Source organism: Lissotriton vulgaris, chromosome 8 (assembly GCF_964263255.1).
Source record: "Lissotriton vulgaris chromosome 8, aLisVul1.2, whole genome shotgun sequence".
Classification (NCBI taxonomy): domain Eukaryota; kingdom Metazoa; phylum Chordata; class Amphibia; order Caudata; family Salamandridae; genus Lissotriton; species Lissotriton vulgaris.
In genome coordinates, this window is record NC_141696.1 from 427,865,317 (window position 1) to 427,879,436 (window position 14,120).

The window sequence follows — 14,120 nt, forward strand, 5'->3', positions numbered from 1 at the left end:
GACACACAACACCAGCTGTCACTGCACGTTTTAACAGGCACACTCCTCCAACCATCAGTGCACATATTCACCAAACATACACACCACCAGCTATAATTGGATGCTTCCACCAAGCACACACACCACCAGCCATCAGTGCACGCTTCCACCAGGCATACACACCACCAGCCGTCAGTGCACACTTTCACCAGGCACACACCACCAGCCGTTTGTGCACGCTTTCACTAGGCACACGGACACCACGAACTGTCAGTGCACGTTTTAACAGGCACACTCCAGCAGTCAGTGCACGCTTTCACTAGGCAAACACACCACCAGCTATAACTGCACGCTTCCACCAGGCACACACACCACCAGTTGTCAGTGCACACTTCCACCAGCCACAGCATCACTCAGCACCACTGAACGCCACAGCATCACTCTGTGCAACAATTCAATAACAACTGGTTCAAATATGTTCTGTCAATGTTTCAAGCCTTATTACAAATGTCACAAAAAGATGTTAATATTTCACTTCTGTTCTTGGATTTTCGTCACAATAAAATACACTGAACTGAAGATAATCTTCACAAAAGTTATTTACAAAAGTTTAAGCTATTGCCATAAATTACAATAACTTTTATTTAAGTATTAATTATTAAAAAAATTAAAAGCCATTGTTATTTGTAATATCAATACATCTAAGTCACGTAAATACAACACATATTGCATTACAAATGCTAAAGGTGTCACGTTTGCGAAAGTTAAGTATTGGCATTGTAAATGACAAAGCTATTAATTTCGCTATTTTCAAAACCAACACATAAATAAAAAAATTGTCATTTACAATACCAATAGCTCAAACTTTCCTAATGCGAGACCTATTGCATTGCAAATGCTTGTTATAGTATAGTGGGGAATTTTGCCGAGTCTGTTGCTTTAGATCAGTGTATTCGTGCAAAGAGATTTATATAGCCCATGGTCTTTTGGATGGTAAAACACTGTAAGTTTTTCACTTTTTCAAAAAGAGTAAGTGGATAATAGGCAGCAAATAAGGTGATTAAGGTTGAAAGTCATGTTTAACATCAACGTGAGCTCCGAGATTTCAAGTGGGAGGGGAGAATGAAGTCAAGGGAAAGGACTGGAAGATTGTAGTGAACCAGATTGTGTAAATGTCATTCATGTTGGGAGGGTGGGACAGTAAGCTATGGGGTGTCATTGGTATGAAATGGTAGAGAAGCATTTAATTATGCAGCCTTTAATTGATGTGAAAAATAGGAGAAGAATCAGAGGAGCACAGTCATATTGATATACTGAGAAAATATTGTTTTCAGGAGTACACAGTAACCAACATTATCAAAGGTGGCCAAGGCAAGCAGAAAACTGCTTCTTGTGGGCAAAACTGATGGAGCTTGAGTTTTGAGTATGAGTAGAAAAAATGGTGAGCATTAGGGGCCAGTATTTAATTTTTTGGGGGGGGTAAACAGGAGTGTGACAGCTTAAATAGAGCGGACAGTCTAAATTGAAGGACTGCTCTGATATTTGTTTGGTTTACAGGTCTAGGATTAATTCACTGCCTCGCCTAACGTTTGATATTGTATAGATATCATTCACAAATATTAGCACTTTTAAGATGTAGCAACCCATAAGATCATGGAGATCCTTTTAATTTGAAAGTAGTTCATCAGGACATTTAAATCATATGTTCTCATTTTTTTCAATCTTCTGAAAAACATTAAATTTGGGGTCTTTTTAAAAGTTCAGTATGCTCTGCCAATTTAATGTATGTGATTTGTCCTAGGCACGAATTCTTTAAAGCTCCTTTGGGAGTTTAGCACGATTTTGTTTAAATTAAAATGAATCATTTTTGTTGTTTCCCTCCTAGGTTGATCCAAAAGACTACATGTTCAGTGGATTGAAAGATCAAACTGTGGGACGTTTGCCAGGAAAGGTCGCAGGGCAGCAGTTTGCTATTCAAGAGTGTGAGAACTGCAATATCTACATTTTTGACCACTCTGCGACAATCACAATTGATGACTGCACAAACTGTCGCATCTTTCTTGGGCCTATAAAGGGCAGCGTGTTTTTCCGCGATTGTAAGGACTGCAAATGTGTTGTTGCTTGTCAGCAGTTTCGCACTCGGGACTGCCGGAAGCTGGAGGTCTTCCTCTGCTGTGCCACTCAGCCCATTATTGAGTCCTCTACTGGTGTGAAGTTTGCCTGCTTTCAGTACTACTATCCAGAGCTTGCATTCCAGTTCAAGGATGCCGGCTTAAGTATCTTTAACAACAACTGGAGCAACATTCATGACTTCACACCAGTGTCTGGAGAAAACAACTGGAGCCTCCTCGCAGAGGATGTTTCTGTTCCAGCTGCTGTTCCTTTGCCAGACTCTGAAGAGCTCAAAGCTGTCCGGGTTGCTACAGACCCTAACAAGAGCATCATACCTGTGACCAGGGGTCAGCGGCCAAAGAAAAGTGATGAATCCTGTTTGGCTGTGTTTTTTGCTGGAGATTACACCACGGCAAATGCTCGGAAGCTGATCGACGAGGTAAGCAATTGTTTGATTGTTATGTTTTTTTGTAGTTTTACATTACACCTTGGATTAGTATAGAGCTGAATCAATAACTAGTAACACTTAATTATTAGTTGTAGAAGTTGCTGTTTCTGTTTAAAGAAAACCTCCAGTCTTTTAGATGGGGGCCATATTTCACCTCCAACGCTGTCTGATGCATTCCATCTTTTGCACCTTGGGATGAAAATGCAGATTCACAAAGCTAGGACCTTAAAAGTCGTACATGTGCCTACATTTTGAGCAAATGCCCTAAAATGGAATCACAGAGGCTTCTAGGAGTAGTTTGTGAAATATTTGACTTTCTTAGATTTCGTTGAGTACTCAAGTCCTTAAAATTTACACATGCAGAAATTCCACCCTCTGGAAAATGCTGCACCGCTTGAATGTTAAACCATTGTGCATTTTCAGGTTTGTTGTTCCCAAACTGAACTTAAGCCCACATTTCATACGGAGGTATTTTCTCCTCTTTCCTACTCTGGAAGCATGCTTGCTCCAGCCCTTCACAAGGAAAAATGTGTAAGTGTTTCCAGGGTGGGAATCTACATGCAAGGAATATGTGAATACCGACTGAAGGTTTGTGGGTCCACCTATGATGGTACGGCGACCCCGCCTTTCCATTGGCCAGGGTACAATTCCATCAGTCCTGATTCTTATGGAATTGTACCCTCCCATTTAATTACTTTTTATATGCATCGAGGTTCAATGTTGATATGCAAAAACATTTGTGAATCGAGCTCACAGAGTTAAAAATAAAACCTGTTTCGAAGCAGATGTCATCTTCAAAGAAGTACTGGAAAAGGGTCTCAACAGCCTGCCTGAAGCCTACCTCAATTTGACAAAAGTCTAGTGCTTGCCTCAAACATTAGTTTTTTTGGTGGAAGCCTGACAGATAGCACAGCTGCCTGGTTGCAAAGACATGTTGGGGACATGCTAGAAGCTGACCTAGAAATGCATTCTGTCCATTGCTTACTATTGGCTTAGCTTTTTGTCATTCACATTTGCATACTTTCTGTAGGAAGGTAGATCCTGACTATGGTTGCCCCCAACTTTTTCTCTTTTGTTTTAGCTGGTTTTTGACGTATTTGGCCTGGGACCCTGCCAATCAGGACTCCAGGCCTACTGCTCTCTCTGTAAAATGGATTCCATATACCTTAGGTGCATTTACCAATTGGTACTGGGCCACCTTATCAGACCCTGTAACTCAGGGCATAGGTGTACCCAGGGCCTACCAGGGGCTGCAGCATGTATTATGCCACCCCTGGCTGGCCATCTAAATCTGACACAACTGGCTGCACGACAGCTGGGGCAAAGTGGTGTAATCACCCTTTGCTGTAGATATAGTATACCTATATCTAACCCTAAAATGGACACTCGTATTCCTATCAGTCACTCCTATGGCAGGCCTTAACAATCCTGAAGGCAGAGTGCTTGGAATTATGTGAGATGGTGCTCTGGCATGAGCTGAGCCCGTCTGCAGCTTGCGGAACCAAGTCCTAATAGCTGTTCTATGATAACGCGTACCATATACTCTTAAGTGCATTATAATCCTCGCGGTTATTTGCTATCTTTGGTATCGCTTTATCAAAACATGTCGAGTAAGGTGTCATACGAATTGGAATACTAACCCCTCGCCAATTCTGGCGACGGGGTTAGCATTCCACCCTTCTAGAGGGACACGACATGTATGTAACTGTGAACCCCGGTTAAAGTTAACTCGAGCCTCAGCATCACAAAATGGATGCTGCCACCACAGACACAAGTCTGACCCCCTGCAGCTGGGAGTCCTTCCAGCGAGGGGAGCTTGGACAAAGGGTTTCCTGTCAGGGGCGGTGCTAGCACCAGCCCAGACAGGGTTTTGTGTATCCTAGGTAGGCAGGGCTGAATAGGAAGGTGACTGCAAGTGGCACCCCGATGCTCACTGTGCATCTGCCAGTTTGAACCGGTTCCAGGGGCACACCAGCCCCTGAGCTGGGGAAAGTCCGGCATGGGAGAGGGGTGTAACCACCCCCCTTCCTGGTCCCACCCATGGGCAGGACCTAGTCCCGTACCAGCCCCTTTCTTTAGTATAAAGGTGGGAGCGGGGACCCTTCCAAATTAGATCATCTTTGAATCCTGAAACTACTTTCTACAAAAGGAACTCAAGACTTCTTCTCAAGATTTCTCCTGTGTGACTAAGGAGTAGTCACCCTGCATCTGCGGGCACCAACTAAGAACACTGCGGTTTGCTGCACGTCCTTCCTCAGGAATCCGACTGACCAGCACGACGAGACCCGGCTTCCCTGGCACCTCTGACCTCTACCTACATCATTAGCCCAGCTGAGATCCGTGGGTGTGACGAGACCTCGAGGGACCGGCCATCTTCAGAACTGCACGACGCTTATCCAGCACGACCGCCGAGGGATCCTCGAGTGAGTGCTTTGGGGTTTGAGAAGCCCTAACCCTGAGCAGCTCCAGCACCGAAGTCCAGCCCCCAGCATCCACGAGATCTGCGTGGGGCCCTTCTGCTCTTTGCTGCTCACCGCGTTGTCCGGCTACTTGCCTGCTGGCTTGTAGCCCTCTTGACGACGAACAACGATACTTTCTTCGCTGGTCTGGTTGCTCCAGACTGGCCCTTGCTCCCCTCCAACAGAGGAGCACCCGGACCCTCTTGGTCCACTCCAGATGCCATTTTGAGTCCACCGCGCGGGCTTGCATTTGCCAAGAGTTGTTGCCCAATCCTGGGCCCAGCGACGTCGACAGCAGATACCATCGTGGGACAGCTCGCACCTCCATCCTGGTCGCCGACAACGCCTCCTGGTCCGAGAGACTGCAGAGCCCAGCGTCGCCCACTCACCAGGTCGAGGTGACTTCGTCCGGTGCCATCCTGGTGCCCAACTAATCACTGGCTAGTGATTCAGAACATGGTCCCCTCTGCTTACAGGTATCCATCTTCACCGATCCAGGCTTGGGTCACATCGAACTTCATCACTGGTCGCCTGCCAGCAACTTCTTCTTTCAGGCTCCATAGACTGCAACGAGGATTCCCGACGTCTTTTCAGACCTATGCAGCCGCAGCCCCTGGGCTAGGTAACCTGAGCATTTCGGTGCTCCAGCATAGCTTAACTATCTAAGTGTCCAGATCCTTTTTCGTTTCAGCTCTACCTAGTCGGATTCGTCCGATAACACTAACTTTACGAAATCTAGCATCCATAGACTTTGTCCCGTATCCCGCATGAGAGTGCACACTCTGCACCCGATCCCCCTATGCCTCCTGCTCGTAATCTGAAGGTTCAGTAGTCCAGTCCTAGCGATCCTAAAGCCTTTGAGACTAGTTACTTACCTGCTAGTATTTCTCATTCCACTTTTGTAGTATATGGTTTTCCGTGCCCCTCGGGCATTTGTGTAAATTGTGCGACTTTTAGAATTTGTTTAAGAGCTTTGTATTGTGCTTAGCGCCCTGTCCTCCTAAAGAGTCCAGGGCTGTTGTGTTCTAAATAAATATACTTTTATTTTCATAACAGCTTGTGTGGTGTCCTTTCACTTGGTGTTCAAGGGGTATATGTGATGGTATAACAGCTGGCTTAACACGCCCTCTAGAGTTTAGCCTAAAGACTGCTCTTGTCCATGCTACTAGGAAAGCTTTTTTTGTGTAGGCAGTGGTCCATAGGACCACTGCCTGCTCTTAGACAATTTTGGTGCCCACATTCACAAAGGCAAAGGGGTCCCTTGGGGGCCTCTTCTGTTTGCGAATGGGTTACCACCTAGTTGAAGTAGGTGGTAAAATGCAAATGTTTAGTGACCGCATTTCAGGCACTAAACATTTCTTACATACCACTGTGATTCGGTATTAGAAAGGGACACCCTAAACATGCCACTTCCTAATACCGAATCAGTATGTATTTGCAATTCCAAATTGAAATTCGGTAACATGTTACTAAATTGCAATTTGGGAATGATAACATACCAAAATGCATTTTTATGGTCACAAACTGCCCAATTCTGCAAATTGCACCGTTTACGACCAGAAAAATGCTTGATAAATCTGGCTCTAAGTCTGATGGTAGAATTCTTGACCGGGTAAAGGTGCCAAAATGATCAATTCTCCAAATAGGAGAGTCACTGTTCCTAAACAAAAAGGAAGAAGTAGGATGTAGATAGGAGAGTCAGCGAGACTCTTACTTGTTGCCCTCATACATCCCAAGGGATGTCATGATTCAGCATAGGGCGGTTGCTCCTCGTCCGGCCGGTGCTGCAATTCCGTACGGGTCCCCCAAAAGGTTCACTTTAGCGGAGATCTTTTTATATTCTCGCCATATGATGCGTGTGAGGAAGTGCTCCTAGGAAAATGAGCGAGTGTAAAACTGACTAGGGGATATCGATGCTATCTTATTTTAATGGGTGGATTAATTTGTCCGATTAAAAAACAAGATGGTTGCTGCTACTAGTGGGTATCAATGACCCTTAGTAGTTGAATGTGAATGTAACTATTGGGTCAACATGTTTTGCGCCCCAGTTGGTCTTGAACAGAGATCCCTGGCGCTTCTCTAGGCCCTAAAAGTTGTATACTTAATAAAAGGCATGGCATTTACAATGCCAATAGCTGAAACTCTCATAAATGCGATACCTATTGCATTGCAAATGCTTGTTTTACTGACTGTCAATTATCAGATTTTGAAGAATTGAGAGAAATTGTTGGACTTCTTAGTTGTCAAGGTAGGGAAAACTTGGAGAGAGCAGACAAAGAAGTTCTGGCTTACATACTTACTATGTTTATCCAGGATGCCACCTACAGGTGAGTATATTCTCCAAGGGAAGTAGAAACGATTTCTGGGAACTCCCTAATATTTGTTAAAGTCCTTTCAACGTACGAAATGGATGTTAATTTATGTGAAATTAAAAAAACTAAATTTCCAAATACAATAAATATGACCGAAATTGCTGAGCTGGATTATTCTAATACATCATATGTCTGCCTCATATCTGGACATGGGCTTTGTGTGAGTACATGGGATAGTGGAGTTGTTTCATAAGCTTTGACTGTACCGTAAATTCAAGACATGTGGCAGTTAATCCTAGATTTTAGATCGAATTAGCTGGCTAATATAATAATCCTGGTACTGGAAAAGCCAGACACCGTGATTGGGTAATGTAATTTGCTGCCATTTATAATGTTTAAGTGTCTGGTTGCCAGATATAGAATTAGGCATTAGGCTGCAACGCACATTAAAATGTGAAAGTACTACATAAAGATGGTGGCAATGGAAACTATAACTGTGGTATAGTGAGGGACAAGACAAATGTATAATGTGCATGAACTAAGATGGTTCCTGACGCTCTGCAACATAGCCAGAAATTGTGGACTGCACAGTAGTGATTAAATATATGATTTGGTTTCTTTCTGTTAGAATGCGTAGAGCATAGGTTGACCAAAATATATCGACCTATTACACATCTTGATCTTAACTAGGGCAATGTTAGATTAGTGTCGAACGAGACAATATAACTACTGTCTGACTTGTTTGTATGTAGTCATTGCTGAAATGATATTTGGATATATGTAGTTTTTTAACAGGATTGAATAAGTTATAAAACAATAAACTAATCATGTCCATATGAACCCACCATCTAGCTGCATCATTTCAATTTTACGTAAAAATAGTCTTCATTTTGTACCTCCATGCTATGTTGTCTAGTGCCCGATTCTCACACATTTACGGTTTCTTCTACATTCATAGAAATCCTTAAGGAGAAGAGAAATTGCAGCAGTGAATTTGTCAGATCACTTAAACCAATGAATCTGCAGCTTACAGTTCTTCCCTCAAATGGCAGTGGGCATACACTATCACAGCACACGCAAAGAAAATCTAAATCGTAATGTGCGTCCTATAGTAATAGCCCTCTATATTTTTTACAGATGAGTGACAAGGGATTTTTGCTGGTTCAGACAAAGGAAGTCGCCATGAAACCAGAGGATGCCAACAGAGTGTTCAAGGAGAGGGCAGTTGATTTCACATCGCTGCTTGAGCAAGGTGAACCGTATTTGCATTCTTATGCTGAAATGCTGTATTCTGCTCTGTAAAAGAACTAGTTATTTTATCACAGATTTTATAACATGGGTGCAACTTATTTAAATATGCAGGTATAATAGTATTAGGCCTAAAGCATTCAGTGTTGATTTCTAACTCATGTAACCTGTCAACTGCAGCTATTTCACCCAGGGTTCCTTTTTTCACCCTAAAAAGAAGCTGTCCTCTGGAGTTTAAATTTGACTTTTCTTTGTGGCTTGCAATATATTCTCTTGACGCGTTTTTTTTTTTAATCGGCTCTTGCGTGCTTAAATTTCAGCAACATTACATTTCAACTGGTTTAATTTTTACCTTCTGTGTGCGATCTCGACCCAGAGGCACTGGAGACTAGTCCATTTTAGTTTTAACACGTGCTTCTCTTTTCCATAGCAGTTCAAAACACACAAGAGAACAGACCTTATAAAAAGCAAAACCTTGTTATCCATTGCTCATGTGGTGTTGAAGGTACTTATGCTTTTCGCAGTGACCGTTTTTGTATGGCTTGTCTGGGCAGCTTCCAATCTGATCACTCAATTAGCAGTTCAAGGACATATATTAGTAAATCATTAACTACCTGCACCACAAACTCCGGAGTTTGTTCTTCTAGTTTACAATAATTTAAGGTACTCACTCAGTAGCAATTTCCAAAGATTAGCCCAAATGTGCTCAACATAGAGACATTTTCATCAATTCGATTCATATTTTAAAATAATTGTAAGATAATCTGATCATATCAAAGGAACGTTTGAGGCAACTTTTAGTTGATTGCATAGATCAAACAAAAATGTTTAGCTTTCCGAATGAGGAATGGGGAATAAACATGTAAAAATACCTATATTTGGGAGGCAGGGTGGGGTGAGGAAAACGAACTGAAATGAGTTTTTATATCTTTAGAGCTCCTGAGCCTTTTTTGATGTTTCCACGACCTGTTCCTTTGATATAGTCAGTTTACCTAGTTATGGACTCATCAGCTGGGCATACCTTGGTTCTAGTGACAGTGGGCACGGTACCCACTTCTGGGCCTACACATCCCCATTAGGGCTACACACTAAAGTATTCAAAAGAGAGATGGATGGGAGTGCTTGAACGAATTTCAGCCACTGGTAATTACTCAAGCCACATCCCAATCCATTGTTTGTGTTTGTTTTTCTTTTTTCGTTAAGTTTTTAGCAAACAAGAACATAACACAGATACAGTGCCATTATTTGCCACATGCAACAAAACATAACACTATTACCTTAGATTCACAACAATACCATTGCTTCTTACCCAGCTCCCATATTAACTGGACAGGTAGACCCTGAACTGCTCAACATACTATTCTATAACGGTTGCTTACATCAAATAAACTGTAAATGGCTACCATATATCTCTAGGGCGTGAGGATACTGTTAGTTGCTCAGCGAATAGTGTCAGCTGCTCTTTGCAATACACCATATCGCAATCCATTGTTTGAGCTTGGGTACAGATCATTTTCCCCATGACCACTCTTCTTTTTGCTAACAGCAGTGCCAACGCCACAAATGTACGATCTAGCGGCTGCAACGTTTTTAACAAGCCAAGTATATACATCTGAGGAGTGCACTCCACCAGTTCCATTACCATAGTCGATAGTGCATACACCACTGTTGCCCGGAATTGACTGAGGGGGGTGGGACACATCCAGGCCAGGTGCATGAAATCTGCATTTAGTGCCCTGCACCATGTGCAGTTACGTCACCTTGCAGCCCATATCTGAACAGCCTCACATGAGTGTAATACATTTGCTGAAAATACTTAAAGTGAATAATTAGCTGGTTACAGTTTGGTGTGAACATACCCGTAAGTGTACAGCAGAAACACCATTTCTCCTCAGTCAGTGGCGAGTCTAGTATGACATTCCATTTGTCGAGTGCCAAATTTGCGTCTGTCAGTCTATTACTCTGGGCCTCATTGCATAGTTTAGTGATGAGTCGCCAGCATGTGGGGCTAGTAAGTAAAGTTGGAAGTGCACCAAGGGTAGTGGGCTCTGCGGGGAAGGAGGGATAGAGCTCTTTAATAGCTGGTCTTAGGTGATAGTATATGGAAGTCAGAAGGGGGGGGGTCTGGTGCTGCATTGAGCCAAATCTGCTAAAGCAACAAAATTCCCTCCAGGGTATACATCTCCTATAGTCTTCAACCCTGCTCTAACTAAGAGCAAGTTCTCCAGCCTAATGTGTTACCGAAATGGGCAGATGGATCTTCAGGGGAAGTACAGGAGCATACAGAGGGTTATTTTTGGCCCATGTTCTCCGTGTCTGCCAAGCCCATGTGGTGCATCCAATAGTGTTAATGTCCGACCGAGAAACATCGGAGTGGTAAAAGGGCGTCAAGCTGGAAGGGGTGGGCGTCATCTGTCTCTACTGGCAGATGTGGTGTATAATCATGAGGGTGATGCCAATAATGAGCAAATTGTGCCTGGGCACACAAGTAATATAGATGTAGATCTGGTGCACTAAATTCTCCTTGCGCATATGGGAGTGTCAGCACGTCCTAGCTAATCCTAAACTGCTTTCCTGCCCATGTTAGTGTGATCATGTGAGACCTAACCATTTTGAAAAAATGTTGTAGCAACATTATGGGTATATTGAGAAATAGATAAAGAAATCTGGGGAACACAATTATCTTCAGGATGGCTACTCTGTCCACCAGCGACAGGGGCATTCTGGACCATCTTGCAACCTGCTCCTCCAGTTTTGAGACTGCTCTGCCTTAATGTTCCCGATTAAACAGCTCCAGATCTCTGTTTACCCAAATCTCCAGATATGTAACGGGGTCCACACACCATTCCAGAGGAAAATCAAGCAGATCTGGCTATATATTTGGTGTCAAGGTAATTATAACTAACTGACCAATTAATGCTTAGGTCGGAATGCCTTTCAAAGCCAATATGTTCTCAAATTATCGGTGCTAAATTGAGTGTGGGGTTGTGGACATATAATACCATATCATCTGCATAGAGAAATATACTAATAGGCCGCAGTCTAAAGCGCAATGCTGAATCCGCTTGCCTCTGTTGTATCACACACGCTAGAGGTTCGAGTGTGAGATCAATAAATAACGAGGCCAATGGGCACCCCTGCTGCGTGCCCCTTTGTATAGGTAGCACTTCTGATGTGTTACCATTAATCCGCCCCCTGTCGACCAAATTGGTATATAGCAGACATATCCACCTTAGAGAGGAGTTGGGCATTTCCATGCATTGTAATATCTGATAGAGACACAGATTCCTTAACTTTTGAAGTCTCCCCAGGCATCAGACTGGATGTGGACATGTTTCAGCAGCACCTCTTCGTGCCGTAAGATGGTGCCGTACTGCTCTGTGATGAGGTTGACTCCGGTCATGACATCAGTGGAGCCATATAAGTCCCCTCCGGCCCGCAGATGTCAGTTTCTTCTTTTCTGTGCTGCAAAATGGATCCGGAGACGAGGTTCCTCATACCGTTGTTGGCCTCCTTTGACAGTTTTATGTCGTTGGGAACAGTGTTCCCTTTTTTCTCCATGGCATCAGGTTTTAAGCCTTGTGAGACTTGTAGTCTGCAGATGTCGGTTAAAGACCCACATACGATTTGTATGTGGTGTGTGGGCGATCACCAAGACGGCGAGGATTGCAGCTCTTGCCAAAAGCTGAAGCCGAAGGCACTTAAAGAGCATTGTATGAAGTTGCTGGCAGCACGTGTGTCGCAATCTTTGGAGACTTTCTGGCCTTTGTCGTCCTAGAAGCAGGTCCGTTCGCGGAGCCGGTCTAGAAGTCGGGGCCAGTCCAAAGTACGTCGTTCACCAGAGACGTAAAAAGGTAGGAAGCAGTTGAAGTTGCGGCATTCCTCGGTTTCACTGCGTGGAGTCTCCGTCTCCCACGGCTCCTCCCGCTCGACAGTTGAGGAGGCCTTACACGACTCTGCACCGCAGTTCCCCATCTGTCCGGGAGCTGGGACGTTGATGGCCCAGATGAAGGAGTATTATAACTCTTTACACCTCATCTTTGGAACTTCATCTCCTTCTGGAGCGCCTTCGGGCCCAAGGATGTGAGTGCGGGGGCTGTTGGAGGGTTCGACCTCAGTGACAGTTGGGCCATCAGTCAGTGGGTCGTCACCGAACGTCCTTGGCCAGCTCCACGTTGGCGCAGGTATGCAGTCCCTCAGGATCCCAACTACAGCGCCTGTTTTTGACCAGCTGACTCCGGCGCTAACATTGGCTGCATCATGTCGAAATCGTCTCTCCTCCTATCGACGTCGAAGCGTCGCCTTCTCGGCATCATTAAGCGTCTAATGCGGAGTCGACAGTGCAGACTGAGGGGAATGTGTTGTCATTTGTTCCTTCTTAGGAGGAGATTTCTGAAAGTCACCTTGTGCTGACAGAGACAGGGCTGTTTCAGCCCAATTCTGATACTATTACATTTCAGGTGGAGTAGAGCTGAATAGCTGCTCTTGGAGAGGCTAGTGCGCTGGAATCTGCACCAGCTTTGGGGCAAGTTTTTGAGTTCTATTTTATCCATTGTGCACATACGTGTGTGCATGCTTGTAACACATGCTTGGATATGTTCGTATATATATATATATATATATATATATATATATATATATATATATATATATATATATATATATATATATATATATATATATATATATATATATATATATATATATATATATATATATATATATATATACATGTATGTATATTAAAATTCCTAAAGCAAGATTTTATTGTGGGATGCAATTGTTTCCTTACCTGATACATATATCTTTACATATATACATATCTGTGTGTATGGGTATATGTTATAAATTTGGCTGTACATGTATGAGTGAAGCGAGGTTATATAGTTCTGCAATATTTGATCAATAATTTTAGCAGATTCAAATCCATTTGGATGTCACCTTTCTGTCTTTACTGTCATTATGTAAATCTTTGGGTGGTCATTTTGTCTATTTTGTTTCAGGGATGGACTATTGTTCATCTTTCTTGGTACATGGATTGAGTATCCAGACTTTGCAATGATAGTTTGTTTATCTTGGTTTTAATGAAAATTAGTTCTGTAAGTCCTTTCTGGACTTATTGGGACCACTCTTCTTCAAATATTTCTTTATTGATGTAGAGAATGCGGTGCATGCTATTTGTTTTGCCCTTAGCCCTTCTGGTCTGGGAGTTTTCCTTCCCCATGGCGGTTATTTACTAATGTCTGACTGCTGTCAGATGTTTTTGCTCACGGTTTTATCCTGTTTCCCTGTCTTGTAGCTCCAATAATACTTATACCGGATCTGCACGTTTGGACAGCATACACTGTAGGATTGGTGGCAGACTGACTCTGAACACCCCTACCGGGTATGTTGGCCTCTTGTACCAACTAGCTCACAATATCCCTAGAATCTCCTCTTACCAAGGAGAGAATAGTTATTGGCAACCATCGAACATGACAACCCTGATCCCTCAGGAATGTGGAAACAAAATACTAATTTTTGCTCAGTCACTCATGCTTACTTAGTATGTCTCAGAGAGAT

The 14,120-nt window shown here is 43.3% G+C and overlaps 1 protein-coding gene across 2 annotated transcripts in view; it reads left to right on the top strand.

Moving 5' to 3' along the window:
* Positions 1-14,120, top strand: part of RP2 (RP2 activator of ARL3 GTPase) — a 98,395-nt gene that overhangs the window by 32,894 nt on the left and 51,381 nt on the right. For both annotated transcript variants that reach the window (XR_015299284.1, XM_086934198.1), the window contains exons 2-3: positions 1,865-2,530; positions 8,448-8,562. Coding sequence is in view for 1 of the 2 variants with exons in the window: in XM_086934198.1 (XP_086790324.1) it covers positions 1,865-2,530; positions 8,448-8,562 (781 nt within the window). In the remaining variant the exon portion in view is untranslated. The remainder of the gene's footprint in view (positions 1-1,864; positions 2,531-8,447; positions 8,563-14,120) is intronic.